At 40.7% G+C, this 22,606-nt stretch overlaps 1 protein-coding gene across 10 annotated transcripts in view; it reads right to left on the minus strand.

Annotated features, from left to right (window-relative positions):
* HECW1 (HECT, C2 and WW domain containing E3 ubiquitin protein ligase 1) overlaps positions 1-22,606 on the minus strand; it is a 252,330-nt gene that overhangs the window by 183,864 nt on the left and 45,860 nt on the right. Inside the window, exon 2 of one of the 10 annotated variants that reach the window (XM_077178973.1) lies at positions 1,077-1,134. The exons of 8 other annotated variants lie outside the window; for them this stretch is intronic. In XM_077178973.1, coding sequence (XP_077035088.1) covers positions 1,077-1,103 — 27 coding nt within the window. In that variant the 5' untranslated portion in view covers positions 1,104-1,134. Of the gene's footprint in view, positions 1-1,076; positions 1,135-21,313; positions 21,451-22,606 lie in introns of those variants that run through there. One more of the 10 variants, XM_077178984.1, reaches the window with a different exon arrangement.

Genomic DNA, 22,606 nt, shown 5'->3' on the forward strand with positions numbered 1-22,606 from the left:
ACCAAGCTTGCAGCTTGACAGAGGTGAAAGAAGTGCTGTTGGACACATCCTCAAAGATTCTCAGTTGTCATCATCAAGAGACTTCATGTCTTTCCTCAGCAATTACAGCACTGCTTAATTTGCACAGAGGCTCAAATGCCTCCCCAGCAGAACTGCTCGCGCCTGAGGCTCTCACTGGCTACTGTGAAGTGCAGAACTTTAAACAGAAAGGATACATCCTCATGAAAGTGGAAGAACCTAATGCCCTATGACATACATGGCTGCTCACTGAACTCTTCCTCTTCACAGAATTCAAGTCATTTAGATGATTAATAAGAGAGGAAAATATAGAAGCAAACACTCAAACAAAAGCCCCAACCATATCAACATTTCAGTGACAGAAATAACACTAGATAAACTTCAATACACATTCTGGCTGTCTTAGATAACGCACAACAATTGAGGAGACTAAGCTGTGCAGGAGGATGCATTCAGCAGCAGTGTGTTACGCATGCACATCATCTCACAGGTTCCTCTAGTCAGTGATTAGTGCCATAGTCATACATCCCTGCATCTCACACATTAGTGTCTACCGTGATGGCTGATTTGTGTGTCGTGATGACTCAGAATTAATTCACAGTTAGAAGCTGAAGGTTTCAGAAAATGCCTTGTGAAGGTGAGTGGTTGATGCATTCTGTGCTTTGCCTAGGCATGGATACGTGCAACTGCAGTGTTACAGTTGCCTGCTGCTCCCAGGACCTCCTTGCTAGGATTGTATAATCACCACATCTTCATTCCATAAGAATTCTTGGGCTGGCCACACAAAAAAACCCCCACACTCACATCAGATGGATGCTTAGCAGGTTACAAAAAAGAAAAGAAAACCTTAAACAATGAAAGATCACTTCAAATGAAGCTTGATTGGGCGTATTCTTGAATAGGTGCTCAAATTACCTGAACCACTTTGTTTGATCTTAAACATGGACCGGGGGCAGCTGCAACGAGCTCCGAGCTTTGGCACATTCCATTATATGAATGGTAGTGAATTTATAATGGAATGGTATGGATGGTTTTTATAATCAGAAAAACACACTGACCTTAACACTACACAGGTGGAGCAGCATAATGACCCGCCAATTGTAAGCGCATCAATTCCTGGGGAAAATTCAATGAGGTTAACTCAGCATATATCCCATAACCAACATAAGCGACATTTAAAAATATTGTTTTTTCCACCAAAGCCTTTGACAACATTTTATTAATTGATTCGTTCCACTGTTCAGTATCGAGTGTACCTTACCCATGTTAACAGCATACTACGTTACGTTCCAGTAGAGCTGGATGTTGTCATGCACTTCAATGCTGAAATACACGTGTTTTAGAAACTAAGAACAATGTTAGGTACAATTAAACTTTTCAGACTGTGTAAGATTAACCATAATATCCATTTAACTTAGGAAGAAACTGAAAGAAAACAAAAGACTTCTACAGTGGAGTTTCATTGCAAAATCCTCACACTGAATGAGCTTAGATGGGCACCAGCTGACCAGTATTTCCTCTTCCCATTAATTTATTGACAAACATGGATATTTCAGGGACCAGCCACAAAGGAAATAAATTTCAGTGTACCATACTGGACCTAACCAGATATCCAGTTTGAGTAGTCCAATATATAGTTTGAATAGTCCACGATTAGACTGCAAAATACTGTGAACAAGATTCTCCTCCTTCCTCATTCAGGCCTCAAACAGTTTTGAAACATCCACATGTTAACTACACAGAGAGAAACAAGGAAACAAAGAGAGAAACTTAAGCCTGAATCAGGAAGAGCCAATCGGCAAGGACAGAAGGCTCTTCAAACATGAAGTAACAAAACTTTAAAATACAATTAAAAAACTGAAAAACATTCACAACTCAGCCGCATCAGCAATATTTACAATGCCTATACTTCAGCTCATTCTCCTTCCTTCTCTTTTGTGATCTGGGCATGCTGACACTTTATAACTTCCCTATAGCACTAGCAGGGAAAGCCCCTCAGCAACCAGAGTTTGATATCCCCATCTCCTCATATCAGACACCTCTGGAGACTGTTGGCCCACCCTCCTATTCATTCCCACCATCAGTTTCTGCTGTGCACTCATCAACAGCTGAGAAACCTTAAAACATGATCGACACCACTGCTAAAATTGTCAATTCATCAAGAGCACAAAAATGAAGAAGAGAAGCAAAAGCTTTGTATTTAGGAAGATTCTCAACTGTTCAGAAATGTTCAACTGAAAAAACAAACAAAACAAAAAAAAACCAAACAAAACAGTACCATTTGATTATACTCCCCTGTTATTAAAAGACTTTCAAAACATGTAATAGCCATGAAATTAGACAAAATAAAAGTACACATTGCTTTGTCATCTCCCTCTGTCTTGCATAAGCCACTAAATCTCATGGACATAATCCATTTTAGTCCCAAATTTACCAACTGCCTATAGTCTGGTGGCCCTTTGCTTTTATTAAAGAAGCGTATTTACACTGGAAATAAAGCAGGGTGATCCCAAAGTTGGGCAAGGAGCCACATCATCTTTAAAGGCAATCTCAGAGAAGTTAATCCACACTTTTTTCAGCTGTCTGTTAAAAGCACACACAGGAAAACTCTCCCAAATAGCTGAACTGTAAATCCTCTTCTCACAACCAGTCACCATGAATTTTCTACAGCCACACAGAAGCTGGTTTCAGACTTAGTAGCTTTGCAAATAACAAAAAGTAATAAACTACATTATGCCACATACAGTGGAGACATTCCATTCTCTACTTTCTGTGATTTGGGATAAAAGTACAGGCACAGGTCTCTTCCTAAGCCAGTTCTAATGCAGCTTTCATAGAAAGTTTCATTCTCAAAGGCAATGTGAAAACCCCACAGCTTCACTCTTGCCTCTAGAGCCAGCCACAATACACCAGCAGCTTATGCAGAGCAGGGATGCTGCAAGACCACTCTGGAAGGAGGAGGAACTTCCAGACTTGCACCCCATCTGCCTCCTACTGTGCCAGACAACACAACTCCAAGGTATTGCAATACATTTTCTCACTTCTTCATCCTCAAAGCATCTCAGCATGACAAACCTCAGTTGAAGTCACTCAGTTTGTGAATGGCAAGCAAAAATAAACCAGTGTGCATATCTACCTAAACTGCCTGGCTCACATATCATGCAAAACCTATACTGAGTCACAGAAAGCATTTTTTGCACAGAGGCAGAATGTGTTGTGATCCCTCCACACATTTAATCCAGAAAGAATGACATTGCTCAGGTTTTATGGCAAACCTGACAGAAAGCCCTGCTGCCAGCACCCCAGCCAGCCAGAAACACCCCATGGGCAGGGAAGCTCCAGTGCCACGCTGTGGTCAGGGCTCTGTTCCTGTGCTGTATTCATCCCCTGCTCCAGGGGGATGAATGCCACACAAGTGGCAGGTGTGCCTGTATGCATTCAGACTTTAACAGCAGCAGATGGGAGAAGTGCTATCTTACATATGGATAGATTTACTCAGGGGTACATTTATATTAAATGACGTGCTTCAGAATCGTAATTATAATTGAAGTGCGCTTCAGGTAAATTGGAGAGCCTATGATCATAACGACTATCATTGCTCAGATGAACACAGTTTTCTGGATTTGTTTGTTGCTGTCTCTGGTCACCTATGAACTCCTGTCTCTACATTCAGATTGCACATTTCCTGGCACTTTAGTTTGGGTTTCACACGGCTCTCGTACAGCATTTGTACATCTCAGTCCATGACTGGGTCTGCCAGTTGCTATTGCAATGCAAGTCTAAATAGCATTTATTTCATTAAATGCATATGCAAACATATAATCTCAAGGGCCAGGAAAAACCTGAATTATTATGTTTAGAACCTGTGTGATAAAGAGGTGAGAGAAACAGACTAAGGAATACAGGAGAATACAGGAGTTGTGCTGCTTGTTTTGAGACTACTACAACCTGTGTACACATTCATTTTCTGTCTGGGAACAAGAGTTTGTCAACAATATCAGCCCCAGCTCAGAGGATGAGTAGTTTCCTCTTAGATCTCCATATGAGATTATCATGATCCAGAAGAAAAGCAAGGAGAGCAGTCCACTCAGCAGTGAAGTCTTCTTAAGCTATTTCTTCTTCTAGAAACAAAGCGAATTGAAGTTGATTCAACTGATGTTTACTACCTCCCTGATTTCTGTTTTTATCTCTCTCACCTTACCTAACACCTTCTCTTTCCTCACTTGTCATTTAACATTAAGGTTTCTTGCTTGCTATTCAGCCCTGATAAGCCCAGCTATGCCTCAGTCCCCTTCCCTTCAGTTTTCTTGTCCATCTCCTTAGCTTCTGTTATTATTCCATCTTTTCCTTCTCCCCCTCCACTTTTCATGTCCTTCAGGTTTGTCCCCCTCCCTACAGAAGCCACTGCTGATCTCTGCAGCTGTTGCTTGATCCTCCTATCCTGCCTTTTAAGTAGTCTCTGTGTACCCTTGTTTTTTTTCTGTTTATCACACAAGTATATTAATATAATCTTTATGCATGCCATGTCCTGCCTGAAGCAATCTTAGGACTCATATCCTGCTGATAGCTGCCATCTTGCTTCAAATCCCTTTCTCAAAAAATACTTTTTGCAAAGAAAACCCTGATCATAATAAAGGTGGAATGCAAACAACTAAAATCAGTATCTCTTTTCAATCTCTAGATACTTATGCACGCATCTGCTTGTACATGTCTACATTTCTAGTGTCTCCTGGCCTCTGGCTGCAGCCCATGCTTCCTCTTAACACATGGGATAGTTTGTATAGCAATTAGCCCAACAGGTCTCCAGCCAGGATGTGCAGTACAGGCTAGTAAAAGCAAGAAAATCTATTCAAGCTTGAAAAATTATTTCATTCAGTGCTCAACAGTTTGTTTTCAGGGACAGCAAATACTTGTGCTCAGCATATGACACCACTTGCAACAGGGGCTCATCTTGCATCTGAGAACAGACATCTGCCCAAACTCCTGAGCCACTTCAGACAAGATGGAGCTCCACACACAGTCATGCTAACAGAACACAGAACACGCTTTTCTGTCAATAGGCAATCCTGTTAACAATGACAGAAGAGTAGGTGTGTTTGTACAGCAGATATGCTTTTCTGTTGCTCTGTTGCTTCCCTTCTTTCTTTGTTTGCACCAACACCATGAGCATCAATTAAGAGCTACCTGCTGCACAGCTTAAGCACTGTCTTTGTATTGAAGTGGCTGGAACACCATTGAAGACATCAAAATCACTGTTTTTCTTAAACTTCCACAGATCGATATTTGAAAGGTTTTTCAGTTTTTATAGAGATCAGAGAAAGATAGGTAGTGCCAGTTATTTATGTTAGAAGTGTTTGTTCCTTCTGTCTCAACAAGTACAAACACGTAAGACAATCTCAGTATTTTTAAGGTTTGGTAATTACACCTGCCAGCTGAAGCTACTAGAGCAGGAAATATATAAAACCCTTAAAATAAATCCATGGTTTTATGACTGTAAGATAAATACTAGCAAATTCTCATGTGTAAATTAGCTAAATAACTCATAAACCAGTATACAAATTAAACATTTTCTTTTCCCTTCAGAAGAGAAAAAGAACACAATATCATTAGAAAAATAATTAATATGTTAATTGAGGATTTTAATTGCCCAGAGACAAACCTCAGTTGCATTGAAATCTGGCTCAAAATCAGAGTTACATCTGTTGTGGAAAGTACTCCAGTTTTTTCAAGTAAAGACACAAAATCTTGTACATATTAACATAAAATGGAAACTCTGATTGTTTTGCAGCAAAGGCAAATCAAAAAGATAGCAACACCTTCATGCCATTTTCAGGTGAGATCTTCCATTTGCTAATTTGCCAATCTACCACATTGATCTCAGTTTGCAGCCCAGCTTGGGAAGTTATCAGATAGCAATGGTCTTCTCTCCAGTCCTCAGCTAGGGGGGAGGGTGAGGGCTGTAGAATTATATACCATGTGATAGACTCTTCTGCCTCATGGGTGCCATGAAATCCAGAATCTGAGGTGGACAAGGAAGCCTAAATTCTTGAACAATAGTGTTTTTGCAATCTAAATTCAAAAGACCTGACCATGAACTTCCCTGTTTTCTACACTTGATGATGGCAAAGCATGAAGGGTGGAATCTGAGAGATGTGTCAAGGGGGCTCCACCCATGAGTAACCTGCTGGAGTCCAGCTCCACACAGTCACAACCAGATCCAGCCTCCGCCGGCCAGCTGAGCCATGGACGAGGCGTGTGTGTGGGCTCTGAACACGGGGCTGGTGGTATCAGTCCAGCTCCTTTCAGAACTGGTGTCTGCCTCTTAAAAGAGGAAATATTCATGGCTGGCATTAACTGAGTTTCCATTGGGAGGTTTCATGGGAGAAAGTGCCCAACCAGTCCAGGCACTGAGGAAGCTACAAGAGACCAAATCTTGGTGGGTCAGTGTGATACAGTTCTTCTCCCTGCTGACTGTGGGGATACACTTTACTCTCCAGAGTGTGAATAAAGCTTGCTGATGAAGTTTTAAATTGTCTCCGCAGCCATGTAGTGAAGAGGAAGGCTGTTACTGGTAATGCTGACATGGATAATGATGGCTTTGGACACTGAAAGGGAACTGCCAGTCTTTAGGGCCTACATGCCTGGAGGAGAGATGCCAGGAAGGACTGAAGAGTTTCCCTCTTATTGCCCACCTGGAACCATCTGAGACTGCCAGTGTGACTCATGACATCATTCAAATACAAAAGAATGTCATTTTAATTAATAAAAAAACTGTGTAAAACAACCTCCTAGCATACAGTTAGTAGACAGTTTGCGAAACTGGTGCAATGAGTATATAATGCCAGTGGATATATATATATCCACTCAGTTACAAAATCTCAGCATTTTGATGGAAGCTCAGTGTGACAAGACAGGCCCTTGCATGTGTCTGAATGTGACTGGAGAGATCAGCAGGCAGAGCAAGGTTAGAGACAAATCTGCTATCACTGCTCCTGTCCTGAGGACTTTAAAAAACAGAAATCTGTACATCCTATATAACATGGAATTTTATGAGCTAAAATTTTAGGTTTGCATTATTCTTGAAAACTAGCTGGTAGTAAATCTCAAGAACCACCAAGCTCTTCTCTCATAAATAACTTTCAGAAAGGATAAAGTGATAAACAAGCTATGAAAATTTTACGCCTGGCTAAAGTGTGTTTTGCATTCCATATAAACACAGCTAGTGAGTGTATTTAATAGAGGATTTGGGCAGCATGGTTTCAGTGGAAAAAGGGGATATGACAGTAAAAGCAGCAATGAGCTATTTTCCTGGTTTGGAAGAGTTCTTATTTGCCTGACTGTGCTTTGGGCTCAGATCCAAATGTTCTATGTCCAAAAATGACCAACCTTACCACACCACCAATGTCACCTCCACTTACTGGTTTCTCAAAGTCTGTACTATTTCCATGGTGATTTGCTGGCTCTGTCCATCTCAGCCTATGGCTCTGGTTTCACTTTGGCTTTCCTCCAAGCTGCAGCTGCTAAAATCAGCCCCCTTATGCCCCAGGAACAGAGTCTGCTGACAGATCAAGTCCCTGGTCCTGCTCCCTGCAGGACCTCATAGACATTAGGTCTGGCACAGAAGGGGATAGCTGACAGGGGTGGTCTTTGAGCTGCAGGGTCAGTTTCTGCCGCAGCCTGAGAGAGGAGTAACAGCACAAGGTTGGTCCTTGGCAGCCAAGACACAGAGGATGTGTGGGGGATGCCCAGCAGCTGTGCTCAGTGCATGGTCACCAAGGGCAAGGACAGCACCTTGGGCTCTGGGGCACAGGGAGTACCTTGGGGCCAGCACCCAAAAGCCTTCCTTATGAAGGATGCTGGGTGGAAGATGATGCTGCACATGGAGGGTCCCATCACCCCCATTTCAGAGTGCCACCACCCAGCAATGCAGCACTCACAGTGCCCAGGGGCAGTATAAAGGAGAGCATCCTCCTGTGTCCTGCTGCCAGAACTAGCCCAGGGCCAGCCCAAAGACATCCAGGAGGAAATCCCTGAGAAGCTGTTGAGATTACTTGGAGGGAGTTGACAAAAGGAGACTAGGTGATGGACAAGGTTGGTGGAGGCTCTCTGGTGCAAGGCCACCCTCAGAATTCATTGGAAGGATGAAAATCTCTTTCAGCTACACAGCTGTGACCAGACCAAGTAAACACCTTCTTGAGAAGCACCACAGAGCTCCCTGTCTGCATTCCCAGTGGAGCCAGGGGCAGCAGCCATAAGAAAAGAAGTGCAGAGATGTTTCCAGGGCTCCCAGGACTTTGAATCACCCACTGGTGCAGGAATGATTCTTGCCCTCGAGGAAGATCAGCCCAGGCGCATGTGATAGTCTCAGAAGCTCCTGAAATGGCTCTACGTAGGGCAGATTAAGGCTTGGGCATCTCCTGGGAGGTCGGATCAGCCTTCAAGAGGAGGAGCCATGTCTTGCTCAAGTGCTCAGGGAATAGTTGATGGCCCCCACCCAGGTCAGAAAGGAATTTTCCCCTGGGGTAGATTGGCATGAGCCCTGGGGGTGTTTGCCTTGCCCTGCAGCACTGAGCCTGACCACTGGTGAGGATAAGAAGCACAGGAACAGAGTGAGCTTTGGAAGGCAAAAAGCATCTTGGCATCAATATGTGTAATATTTCAGAAATTCACTACAGTTTGACACACCTCCTCTTCTTTTTCTTTTGTGTGTGGTTGGTCCTGATCGTTCTTCACATTCTCTTCAGGAAACAGGAGCTGTTTGGCACGCATTCCTGCTGCTATTTTCTGTAGCTCTGTCACTTGCCTTTGCCAGACTGCAAAGGATGTATTTTCAAGCTAAACTGAAGAACACATCAGCCTGCTCCTGGCTACACATGCTCATTGTGGTAATGGTTGTGAGCATTGGTTCTGAAACAGATTCAGAAAAACAACAAGAAAATTCTGTTTTCAGTTGTAAACTTTGTGCTATGTGTCCTCTTCAGTTTTTAGAGCTGAGAAGTCCCTGTCATGACAGGCAAATAACAGCCTCTGTGTTAATTTATGGTGAGCAGAGCAAATAGGATAGAGCAGTTGTGCCATGTTAAACCCGGAGCTCTGCACAACAAGGTCTTACCAGGTCTGAGGGCTCCACCCCCGAGAGCAGCTCTGCAGTGCAGGTCCCAGGCCCACCCAGGAGACAGGGGCAGAGATGGGCACACACACAGCAGGGCTCAGCCAGGGACTGAAGGTACCAGGCAGAGCTGGGACACGTCCCTGGGCCCTTGGTGGGGCTGGGGGTCCCAGGGCAGGCCAGTCCCAGCCACTGAGGCCTTTGAGCACCATCAGGACCCTGTCAGGACTAAACTTCAGTGCTCCTGTGCTCTTCTTCAGACACTGGTGGTGGGACACTTTGGAGACAGAGTATTGGACTAGATGGACCTTCCCTCTGAGGGAGTGCTGCTGTTCACACAAGGAACAGTAAAACACAAGTGTTTTACTATGTTTTTCAAAGAAAGACAGGTTGAGGCATTTCTGAAAAGGAGTACAAGAAGTAAAAATAAAAACTACAGAAAAATTGACGCCTTCAAAATATTTGAAACCATTTAGATGAGAAGCACATCCTGCAACAGACTGAGGGCTTGATCTCCGGGCCTCACTAGGTCAGAGGTTGTGCCATCCTGTGAAAACCCATCTCAGCTGGATGAAAAGACTTTCAAAAACCACACATCACACGTACTTTTTGTACATTTGTGCAATTTGTCCCATTATCTCGAGATGACCTACAGGGTGATAGAGCCAATGGCTAGGCTGGGGCACTGTTATAGATATTCAATCCCTTTTGCTAGTGCAGGGCTAGGAAGAAATGCCATTAGGGGCTACCTCAGATGTACTGGCAGGGAAAGTAAGCAATAGGAAGAAGCACAGAAGAAGGGAAGGAATAGTTTATCTGGAAGGGATCTACAATAGTCATATAATTGAACTGTCTGACTACTTTAGGTATTATCAAAAATTTAAGCATTGTATTAAAGGCATTATCCCAAAGCATCAAAAACAGTCACAGGCTGGAAGCATCGACCACCTGTATCTTCCTGCAAAACCTGACCTCATTTCCAGAGAACATATGATTTATTTTTCCTCTTGACTTCCAAGCTGAGTTCCTTGTTCAGCCAAGTAATATTAAAAACAAATAGCTGACATTATTATAAATGCTATATTATGAGCATTATTTGGGAGTTGGACCAGATGATCTTTAACCATCCCTTCCAACCCAAGCAATTTTGTGAATAAATGCTGACACATTAAGATGAAGTTTAGAACATAGGTTCTGAACCAACATCCTTCTTGAAGCAAGGAGACATGAGCATAGAGCAAATTCCATTATTTCTGCCCCTAACAAGGTGACATCTCACACAAGCTCCCTAAGACCTTGAGAAACTGAAGAGAAAATGAGACAATATTCACTACTATAGTAAGTTGTGGTCTCAGGACAGAGTTTTATTGTTTATCAAATTTCCTTCAGTACAGAAAGTAGGAGTTTAAAGAGGGATCAAGATGTCTGGGTATTTTCTTTGCCTAATAAGCAGGAAGGATGGAAAGAAAGAGCCCGTGAAGATTAACTGAAAAGGGGGACAAATGTTCCAGGAATGTTGGCAATGAGGATTGCCAACAGCAGTGCTGAATTCTTGGTCTGGAAGGAAAGACGGTAGGAAGGGTATCCACAGGTCATGAATTCCTCTGAAGATGAGCAGCTGTTTGATATACTGTGCAGAAGCAGAAGCCAACAAAGCAAAAAAGGAGTGTAGAGAGAGAAAAATACAGTTGCAAGAACATTCTCTGTGAGCAGAGGATGCTTCCAGCAGTACCATAGTTAGAAAGGAAGGGAGACTTGTCCATTCCTACACAGGATAACTGAAGCCCTGGGGAAAGAAACACTGGACAATGACAGGCTGGACAGCTCCCAAAAGCTTCTCCTCCAGAGCCCACTCAACTAATTATCTCCAGTATCAGTTCCTGCCCTCAATGGAGGGATCAAGTTCTGAAAGAGTCAAATGTCTTCTTGCTTTGGCAAGCCTCTTGGAAATTAGGCTTTTCTACAACCTCTTCTTTCACCTCTGGATTTTGTCAGGCTACTCACCATCATCCTTGGCTGCTTACATAACACTACAGCCACTACAGCACACAGTGAAAGCGAAAGCAAATTGCTATTACTGCACCAATAATAATAGGAAAGGTCGCAGGGTTCATATTTTTGTATCACCAACAATAGTTATCCACTTTTTATATGTGGGGAAATGATGTGCATGACCATTTTTACCTAATAGTTTGGTTAGCAATGACACATTCCAGGAGAACTGCTCCTTAGATATTTTTGATTATTTGTTTCACATTTTTTCCTTATTGATAAATTTCATGCATCAGCATAGGCATCAGCAGCTCAACCACTGGGCTCAAAAGACTTCTGCAAGTTCTGGGACAGCTGCAGGAACAGCAGCTGCCAAACTCCTTCTAGAGTCGTGCCACTGGGACTCAGCACTGGCCTGAGTAGAAAACATTTTGCTTTTTGATGAGGTGGAACTGTGTGTACCACCACATCTTCAGATGGAGTAATTTCTCATCACTCCACTGACTCCAATATACTATAATCAACAACTGGCTGAAGGGACTGGCTTCAAATCTTCAGTTTCTCCCTGACAAACGTGATGTTCCCAGTGATGTGGATACTTGGCAGTACATTGGCTTAAGTAGAAAAAACAGTTTAACACAGTCCATCAGCCATTTATGAAATGAACTTGGATCTGCAATCCTAAAAGATCAGTGGAAAACTAACATCTGCAAATGAATTAATGCTTACCAAATGAAGTTTACTACTGAATGGGCTGTAAATGTCAAGCACAAGGAAACCAGAACATCTAAAGAAACAGGCATGAGTGAATAGTCAGCATATGTATCCCTTATCCTGTTTCTATAACGCTGTAGTTGCACATGCATTTTCAGGGTCTATTTAGAATCATCATTTGTCTAGGGCAGAAAAAGATGGAATAGAGATGACTTGAACAAACCGCACTATTATGGCATATTGTATCCGTGTTATTAGACCTATGGGGGAAAAGGTACAAGACAGAAAACTTTGTTCAGCACTGCCTAAATGCCATTACTCCTCTCTGACTGCAATAAACCACTGAAGCCTTTGTCTGCAAAGCACCACGCTTTAAGTATAACAAATTGCTACTGAGCTGGCAACCTCCTCAACTTATCTGATGAATTGTGACACAGAGACATCCAACTATCTATTAGCAACACGAGCAAGACCTTCCCCCAATTGCTCAGTGCAGTGATCAGTATCTACAAACCACAGTTTACATGTAATTGGCACAAAAATAGGGAGGGTGGAGGAGAAACAAGCAGCACACCCAGCATTAACAAGCTTCTATTGTAAATGATAAATACCAGACCCTTCCACTCCTGTTTCTAAAGCACCACCAAAAATCTCAGGGCTACACTGCCACAACACTAGCCCTCCTAACACCTGTTCAGGCAGCAGACAAAATTAGGCATCCTTATTATTTTGATTAAATTATCTTGCACTCCATTTTCATCCTCTTTTTTCTACACATGCTATAAAACAATGAACTGGCACTATCTATGCCACCATCATGCATATTCCATCTTACAAAATGCTGGATTTCAATAGTTTAAATAAATATTAAAGTTATGGGCAAGGGATGTTTGAGAGGTGGATCTACTATATAAATGGGTTTTGCATCTCTGTGCCAGGCTGTGATGCACTAGACTTTTATTTGCTTTCCCATAAACACCCAGGCAAAGGTTAACACAAAAGGATCTAGTAGTCATATTTAGAATTGCACCATTCACTTTTTTCAAAGCATTATTGAAAGATCAAGTTATTAATGGAAGATTAAAAAAAGAAGAGATTTTTTTTTCTCCTTGAAAAAAACAATACCAAATCAGAAGCATTACTTCTGCTAATTTGATAGCTCCAGCTCACTTGGAATGAAACCTCTTGGAGTACACCAGCAGCAAGTCTCAACAGGCTTATTCCTGGAAACCCTAAAAGTAGATAACAAGTGCCATCTCTGAAGTTACAAGCAAGCTAAGTATCTAGACAAGCTGAAATTTTCTACACAGATGAAATGCAAAGCCATGATAATTACTGGTACTACTAATCACTGATTATCCAGCAGTCCATTTTCACAGTATTTCAAGCTGGCTATAAGGACTCGGTAAAAGTGACAAACAGGATAATGAATCAGGAAGATAAGAGATGATACTGGGCTTTATAAAAGGCCACTGAAGAAGCCAAGAGCTATATCTCAAAAAGACTGACTCAAGGACATGTCACATCACCTTCACAGAAATCTGCCCACAGATACAACAGCCCAGCGAGTCCTACCTAGACCACCAACTTCCCACTACTTGCTATGCACCATCTTCTAAATTGAAAGAGCAAGATGAAACAGAATTTTAAATATGGGCCATCTAAATAATTCCCATCCCAGTAGGGTCAGACCAGTAATGTTCCATCTTCTCTTCGAGCATCTCAGAGAGTCTTTAATAGATGACCTGGATGAAAGTTACTTGTAGTTGATTATGTTCTTCTACTTTTAGTAAGACCTAGGAAATAATAGGGTAAAATTCCTGTACTGCTGAGGAGGATTATAATTTGCTATTTAAGTTCTAGATGGTGAAATATTAGTCCCATTAATAATACCTTGCTTCCCTATTAATTTTACCCTATAAAAAGGGGCAATAGATTAAATTATAACAAAAATAAATCAAAGCGAGGTCTTATTTGTATAAGTATGACAGCAGTTAATTTTTTTCTTTTAAGAATTGAAATTAGGTGGCTATAATTTTCTCAGAAATGTAGGTATCAAAGGTAAAAGTAAAAGAATGTTTCTATGTCTGCCTTCATGACTGTTATTTCCCATAAGGGACGAAGTCAAAATAACTTCTGAGTATAATCTCTTCCACAACAACAGTTATTTATTTGATGGCTACATTTCATAATTTCTGTAGCCCTGAGAATTTAAAGGACATTTTCACCTAAAAATTTTAGCAAATACACTTTTTTCCCCCCTGAGAAACTGATTTATTTCCTCTTCTGTGCAAGATCACTTCTCTATATAAAAAACCTGAAGTGCCATGAAGAAGTCAGTAAGATTTTCTTATAAACTTATTGTTCATATGATCCTTGTGGATTCTCTAAGGGTTCTCTAAGAGCTCACCAGGGTCCCTGAATTGACAGCAGCTGAGCTGCAGATTTCAGGACTATACATTTCAGTTTTAGAACAATCTAAATAACCTTGTGCAAAGTGGGGGGAAGCATCTTTTCAGACAGGAGAATTTTTAACCAATAAGAGAGAGAGGAATTCTTACCAGCTCCTAAGTAAGAACATTGTCAGGTGAAACTAACACTCCAAGTGAAAAAGCTCCCCTTAAGAATAATGGAAGGCTAAGTTTTGAATTTGAACATCACTTTGTGCACGTGTTTTCAGAGTCCAGAGATCACTGTACTAAAGAATCTCCCATGTATCATTAAATTAGTGTTTCCTGCCATTAGTTCTCTGTGTATTTTTTTCCTAATTGGCAATGTGCACTCACGTGCACAACCTCTGCCTGCTCATGTCCCTGTTATCTACAATTGATGCTTGAGAGACTTAAAGGACTGGTTTTCCTGTGCAGTACCTTCTCTCTGCTTGCCTCAGGCTATGCCTCAAATCATTCCACCTCAGTTGCATGGACATGATCTCAAAAATACAGGTTTATAGGCCCTTTTAGACGTCCTACTTATTTATAGTATTGTTCTATTACATTAAAAATGAGATTCCTCCGTGACACAGGAAAGAAAAAAAATCAATGAAATAATCAAAGATAGGCAGCAAACAAGTCATCATCTGGTATTTATCTCATCACACAGATTTGACTGTGTCTACAGTTTAAACAACATACTACTATTAAGATATCTTTATTGGATGCCATAGGCATACAAAACTTTATGTTTGGCTTATTCATAATTAAAGGCAATGTATGAACAACTATCTTAAACAATCTCATTTTAAAACCCTCCAATACACTAATTTTTCAATTAGGTTGGCAGCTAAGATCAAAGTATCAGTATTCCTTCCACCTGATGCCAAGATTTCACACCAGAGAGTCATCTGACCCTAAAGAACATTAAAAATGTAAAAATCAATTTAAAAAAATAAAATAAGAGTAACAATTCCCATTCCCTTGATTCAAAACAACGAGTTAACTCCCTTTTTCTTAATAACACTTATTATGTACAATCATTGCCTTGTTATGGTTTATTCTTCTATTCTTTTGGTACTCCTTAGCTGTCCTAAATAAGATGATACAGCACAGTAAGTGTGCTTCTTCCACTTCTGACATTAAAGCCTCTGAAAATGTACATGTTGGAACTATTTTCCGGTAATAGAAAATGAAATTACATTACTGTCTTGTTTAGGCTAGTCTGAGCCTAATCACCAGGTTTGTTAAAACTAAGACTAAACCTCTCTAGAGACCACATCACTGTCTGACCACAAACAGTGGGGGCAGACAGAGGGTTCTGCTGGTTCTTCCTGTGGCCTGTGACAGGAGACCACACTTGGCGTGTACCAGTCTCAGTCTGTTCTCACCACTTAGGAGAACACAGTAGATGATCCTTTAAGATCAGTGTGGCTCTGTTAAGGGATGGGTAACTAGTGGGAACAGGGGATGGCAGACAGCACTACGCTGGGCTCTTTCAGGAGCCTAGTTCTGTAGCAGTCACTGTGTAGAGAGGGAGTGTAGAGGGAGGGACAGGCCAGCAGATGAAAACCTGTCTAACCCCTTGTCCCCTTGTCCAGTCTGGGGTGCCCAGCTGCAGAAGATGCTAAGTATGAGAATGATGCAATATCCAATTTAAATCAAGACACAAGTTTTTTGCCCCTACTGCCTCCAGCACTGCACTTCAAGCCTGGGCACTCAACTTGACACAGAACATCAGGCAAGCTTCTTGAATGTCATGCAGCATGTCAAGATCCCATCTCTTGGGGCCCTCAATGGCTGGCAGCTATTATTACTCTTAAAAGGCGTGCTATCGTCTGGAGGTTCCAACTGGAGTGGCTGTCTGCTGGAAATAGCCCATCTCCTCATTTGCACAGCCCCTGGTCAAGCAGCGTGGAGTGGAAAAGCTTGAAAAAGAAGAGATGCTTGGGGCAGTCTTATCTACAGCCTCTTACACAGCCTAGCCTGTTTCTTAACATTACACATGCAGCAGATTTGTGTCGATGACAGTTCTACCCAATGTACTAGCCCCTTATTTCCACTGTGTAGGTTTACCTGATGGTGCCTGATTGTTGCAGCTACACTGGTTTGCAGCCAGAACAGTGTCTGCAGAATGCAGTCTGCAGAGGTGAATATTTTTAATGTATACTGCATCATTATAAACAGACTTGAAAACTAAATCCTGGAACTAGCCCATGGTATTAATCCTAATTTAGTTTGGGCCCGGTTCCAAATGGGTGACTACATATGCAAACATTTTGTCTGAGTGTACAATTGGCTGTTATGAACACAAAATTAATTCCTGTGCTCATGCATGCATAATTTACACACACTGATTTAGATCCCAAAGTTATTCCCTAGCAGAATTCCAGTGATCAGATTTAACTTGAAGACTAGTGTTAAAAAAAACACCACCACAGTAATATATTCTTAAGCCACACAAAAAGGAAGGAACTAAGGAAATAATTGCTGTTTCTATAATTTAAAAAATGCAAAAATTTTCAGTATAAAACTATTATTTTACAGCTGACTGCTGGGTTTTTTCCTTTCCCAGATCCCCCAGGTAATTTCCCCCCTACTATTTAATTTCTATTAATATGCATCTTATATTGTGGCACATCAGCACAATGTCATCCATTAAAAAGAATCAGCAGGATTACTGTTAAGTAGAATGTTTTCCATCAGGTATATCTGAGTTTCATGTTTTAGTGCACAAAACCCAAAATGCTTCTCAGGAGCCAATACTTGGCTTCTCAGATTGGAAGTGAAATGCCAAACAAGTGAGGCCAGTGAACCAAAAGTGAACTGTGAATCATAATTTAAGAAAGACTTAACTGGCATTAAGAAAATCAAGAAATTGAGGCTAGGCAAATTGTGGTGATGAAAAAACAGAGTGGAATTGTTTCTCTCCAGGTAATTTTCATGACAAATTTGTGTCCTTTCCAAAATAAATAGTAAACATTAATTAAACATATGCTAGATCCATGTGTCTGGAATGTTGCATTCTGTAACAAGACCATATAGGAATCATGCAAAATCATCATCAAGCATGCAATTAGCACAGAAGTACCCTGGAACCAGGATCTCTGCAAACTAAGACAGCCTGATTTTTCCATACAATTGCCACACTGATTTACCCTTTGTGTCACCCTTATTTAAAAGGAAAAAGTGGTATTGTTTAAGCTATAAGAGGTTCTTAATGGAATCCTATATTTTGGAAGGTTTGAGATTTGTTTTGTAAAGCTCACTTTACAGAAGCAAATGCTCAGGCTGGTAAAAAAAAATCCTTGGAAAGTTAATAATTTTTAATTTTTGTACGTAACATACCTGGGATATTAAATTGTAAAGCAGAATTCAAAGACTGGTCTTCACTCAAGTCAGTTTGTTCTTGACTTTAACTCAGGTAGAAACAGGTCTTGTACGTGACAAGAAACATGTATGGAGAATGGTGTTGAAATAACCTCACATGAAAAAGGCTTCCCAGAGCTACTGATGCTGCATGCAAGATGCAAAATCTGGAATTTCCCCCGTCTGTTTCACTGTCCTTCATTCCTGACCACCGTGATCAGAACACAGCTTGAGATGTGCTAACGTACTTTATATTGAGTTAACTGAGGTGAGCATTACCTTACCAAAACCAAAGATGTAGAGATTTCAATTCCTCAAATTATGGCACATTCTTAACTACAGGAAGAAAACTATCAAAGCTAGTCAACGAAATTATATATGTGTTTGTAATCAAGCGGGTATTTAAAAATGTAGTAAATATACTTGTTACAATTTGTTATTTGATAGGATTTAGGAAAATCTGTGCTGGAAAAATCATTCTGCATTTTGGCCTTTTTAACGTAACAGAGTCCAGCAGTAAGTCATTCTGAAATTAAAAGTATTTATATCACAATGTTGCATGACTCTTGATTTATTTTTTATAAATAAAAACATGTGTACTATATATGTGTGTATGTATGTGCATATTTAGTCTTATTTGTCAGCATAATTTATATATTTCATATTTCCAAAGACTGATTTTTTAAAAAATAAAAAGCACTGCATACCATAAGACAAGCTTAAGGTGAGATTGTATTTATAGTAACTTAAAGGATCAGGCACTGCTCCTTAAATGAATTTAAATGATGCATTTTTCTATTGCCAGACACGTCTGAACATTTCACCTTGCCGTGACTGATGGCTTGCATCTGGCAGTGTCTCCAGACAACATGGTGTTTTTCAGTCTAGTGGAACTATGCTATTTAAGTCTTATTTACAGGCAACAAAGGAAAATATCTGAGTTGTAACCAAGAGTATTGTAAATATTGACAAAAAGCTCCACCTATTTTCAGAATGTTCAAGGGGACTTGGGATGTGGGGATAAATAGAGTTAGTAACTAAGATTCAATTGCATTTTTTACACTATTTGGTATTCTTAAAATGCCCAGCCCTGGAGCTGTATGAACAAGTAAAAATCTTTCCTTTCTATATTATGAGTTTCTAGATTTCATTTCTCAGAGTACCTGAAAAAGGTCAGCCCTAAAGGCCTAAATGTCACAAGACAAAAAAGATTTTCTTTCCCACAAACCTTTTTTTCACAGATCAATTTCTTGTCTTCTGGTTCTTGATTAGTTTTTAAACATCTGGGATCAGCAATAAAGAATTAGAGATAAAAGATATCAGGATGCAAGTGAGGAACCTGCAGAGAAAGAAATGCTTGTGTGCTGCATGGATGCAGAACCACACCCCAGCTCACATGGAGCTGCCTTGGCTGCCCCCTTTCCAGCTCACAGCAAAGGAATAATGTGAGCACATCCAGGGGACAGCAAATGGGGCATGCAGAAAACCTTAAGACATTTGTCATTCACAGAAATGACCTTCCCTAACCAATTCCAAAGTTTCCAAAACATTGCTACAGTGGAAAATTTTAATAAAATAATTACAGAGATCACACATCCACTTCCTAGAATTCTTTCTTCGGTAAACACATTACAGAAGCATTTTCTTTAACTGAAGAAAACTACTGGTCATTTTATCAACTTCTTTCTACCTGTTTTTTACATCCACCTGTAGATGTGAAATCAAAGCAACTGCATCCAGTTAGCAGTGATGCAATGAAGATCCCTAATCAGACCCTCCACATGTTCCACTCTAGCAGAAAGTGAAGTGAGGACTAAATTTTCCAAAGGCTACAAGTCCGTGGTTTTTCCTAATAACAGTTTTAATTATTCATTTATTTATTATGAATAGCTATAAGCAGTGAAATTCTAAGATATTCATTTGGCATACAGAGATCAAAAAGAGCCCTTTTGGCAAAAAGTTTCCAAACTTGCTAATTATGCAAAATCTTTTGCATTTTCCCCACCAGTAGCTGTATTTTAAGCAATACGTGTCCCTGTATGAACCAGGTTTAAGAATGGAAAGTGTCTGAAGAAAACTGGAAAAGCTTCCCATCAGATTTGTCTTGGGCTTATGATATTTCTGGGTTCCTTAATTTCAAAACCAGAATACTGTAGCAGTACCAGAAACAATGGATAGGATCATACCCCATGGTAGCAGGGGTATGAAAAGTCCTTAATTTAAAAGGAAACAGCAGAAAATGGAAATATTCATTATCCTTACTTGGTAAATGGTGAAGTACAGCATCCTACTGCACACCATGTGACATTCTGCAAGCACTCAGACATGGACCCCTTGCTACTTAAGTATTGATTCCTTGCCTTTGCTTTAAGGTCATCTTTCATATATTTTGAAATACTTCTACCCTCTGAATTAGGAGAGCTCTGACTCCTGAAGATAGTAATGGAAAGCCTGTCAAAATTCAACATATATTCAAAAGACTATGTGATAAATTGTGACATAAATCCACAATTCCCCTTGCAAAATAAATCATCTGGTCATGTAAGCCATGGAAATTTTTGTGATCTTCTTCTAAGTATTTTTGTATTTAGAATCAAGGAACCCTCAAAGTGTTTTCAGGACATTGACTCATATTCTTCTGAAAAGGTCTTTTAGTCATAAATGATGCAAGCCAATAATGATGAAAAATGGTTGTTTCCCCATGCTTCCATCAGAATTTCTTCTGATCACTTAATAGTCAACCACCACTGATGTATAGCTTTAATTATGCCATCACGCAGTTATCACTTCACATCTCACCCCTGTTTGCTCTTGCTTTGCCAACACACAAAGCGGATTAGGGCTGACAAGTGTTCCCTATGAGAATCCACTCTATTTCACAACTGGCTAACTGAAGCCATGGCAGATCTTTATATGTTATGCACTATTATGAACTACAGCTAAGCAAGATAATTTGAAAACTTACTACTGGTAGATCCCAATTCAGATACAAAAAATTTCCTAATTATGTCTTGGCATAATCCAGTAAGTAAGCAGATTCTCCTTGAAACATCACCTACAAGTACCTTGACAGCCACCAATCATCCACCAGGGACTGGGGAAATAGCTTATTTTTTAAAATAAAATCTTAATGGTTCCTTCTTCTTGATATTAAAGGGATCTTAAAAAACATACTACATGTCACGGTCCTCCGCCTACTGTCCATATTACTACACATCAGGTAGACATTGTTAACACCATACTGAGCCAGAAGACAACATGCCCTGCAATGAACTCTCTCCATTCTGCTTACTGAAGAGTCATAGTGCTACAGAAAAGCACCATAAATAATGCATTCCATCTACCAGCTTTTCTAGGAATTGAGCACAAAGCATGTGGAAGACATGCACAGCCTTCCTAGAAATTCTTCAGGACTGAAGGCAGCCTTCTGATCAGCAGCAGCTGGCAGACCATCTCTCCTGTTATGCAACAACACAAAAGCACTTAACTTCTACAGGAAGCCTCCTCTCTTGGTGTGGAGTATTAATCTAGGACTGGTTTTATTTAATTTCATGTTGAATTTCACTAATGTTTGGGTTTTTCTGTTTTGTGTGCCAGACCTTTTCTTGCTTCTCAGGCAGATCTGGAGAGTGCACTTGGACTGGAAGCACTTATCAAAGTTCCCAACTCAAATGCTCACCTCTTAGTCTTTGACTAAGCCAGTTGCTACCTATGGTGGCCCAAGAAACACCATCTTGTGTGAAGGGAAAGCAGCCAGTTGTCCCATGTGAAATGAAACCAGGATATCCACAAGTCCGTTTCCTGAGATAGAGGCTGCCAAGTTCCCAAAAAGTTCCTGTGTGTACAGAATAACACAAACTGAATATATTTCTCCTTTACAAACAACAACACAGACAAGTTAAAAATTAAAATATAATGGTCAAAAAGAAAAGAAGGCAAGGGTGTCTCTTTGTAACTGCTGTGACTTCAATGTAGTTGTACAAATTAATTTGGCCCAAGTACACCACATGTTTAAAGCTGATTAGATTAATTAGGTTACCACCAATTTAAATGTTAGTTGTTACAAATACTGAGCTCTCCTTTTTCTTAAAATTAAAACTTGCAGACACCACAAAATAAGTTTCTCACATACATAAAACACTTAAGACTAGCTTCATAGCTATCCTTTCTTTCTTTAAAACATAAGGCAGTAATTTGCTTATCTCCATGGAAAGAAGGAGTAGCACAAAAGTGAAAATACAAGCTGGTGATTTTACAAATTTCTAAGATTCAGAGTTCTTCAAGGCAATTCCAAATTAATAGGACTCACAATTTAGAAAGATATGAGCAGTCACAAAACCTTCTGACTTGCTTTTCATAGAGTCATAGAATCATCAGGCATGGAAGACACCTTTAAAGATCATCAAGGCCAATTGTCAACCCAGCTCTACCATAACCGCTAAACCACATCACCCTGATCCAGACACTTCTTAGATATCTCCAGAGATGGTGACTCCATCACCTTCCTGGGCAACCTATTCCAATGCCTGACCACCCTAACAGTGATTTTTTTTCCCTAGTATCTGAATCTTCCTTGTCTCATCTTAAGGCCATGTCCTCTGGTGCTCTCAGCGCAGGCACAGGAGAAGAGACCAGTCCCCATCACACTACAACCTTCTTTCATGAAGTTGTAGAGAGCAATGAAGTCCCTCCTGAGCCCTCTCTTCCTGAGAATTAACAACCCCAGCTCCCTCAGCCATTTCCCATAAGAAACGTTTTCCAGACCTTTCACAAGCCTTGTTGCCCTTCTTTGGCCACACTCCAGCACCTCAATGTCCTTTCTAAAGTGAGAGGCCCAGAACTGAACACAGTACTCGAGGTGTGGCCTCACCAGTGCTGAGTACAGGAGGGTGATCTCTGCCCTGGTCCTGCTGGCCTCACTGTTCTTCATCCAGGCCAGGATCCATTGATCTTCTTGGCCACCTGGGCACAC

Source organism: Agelaius phoeniceus, chromosome 1, assembly GCF_051311805.1.
Source record: "Agelaius phoeniceus isolate bAgePho1 chromosome 1, bAgePho1.hap1, whole genome shotgun sequence".
In the NCBI taxonomy this organism is placed as follows: domain Eukaryota; kingdom Metazoa; phylum Chordata; class Aves; order Passeriformes; family Icteridae; genus Agelaius; species Agelaius phoeniceus.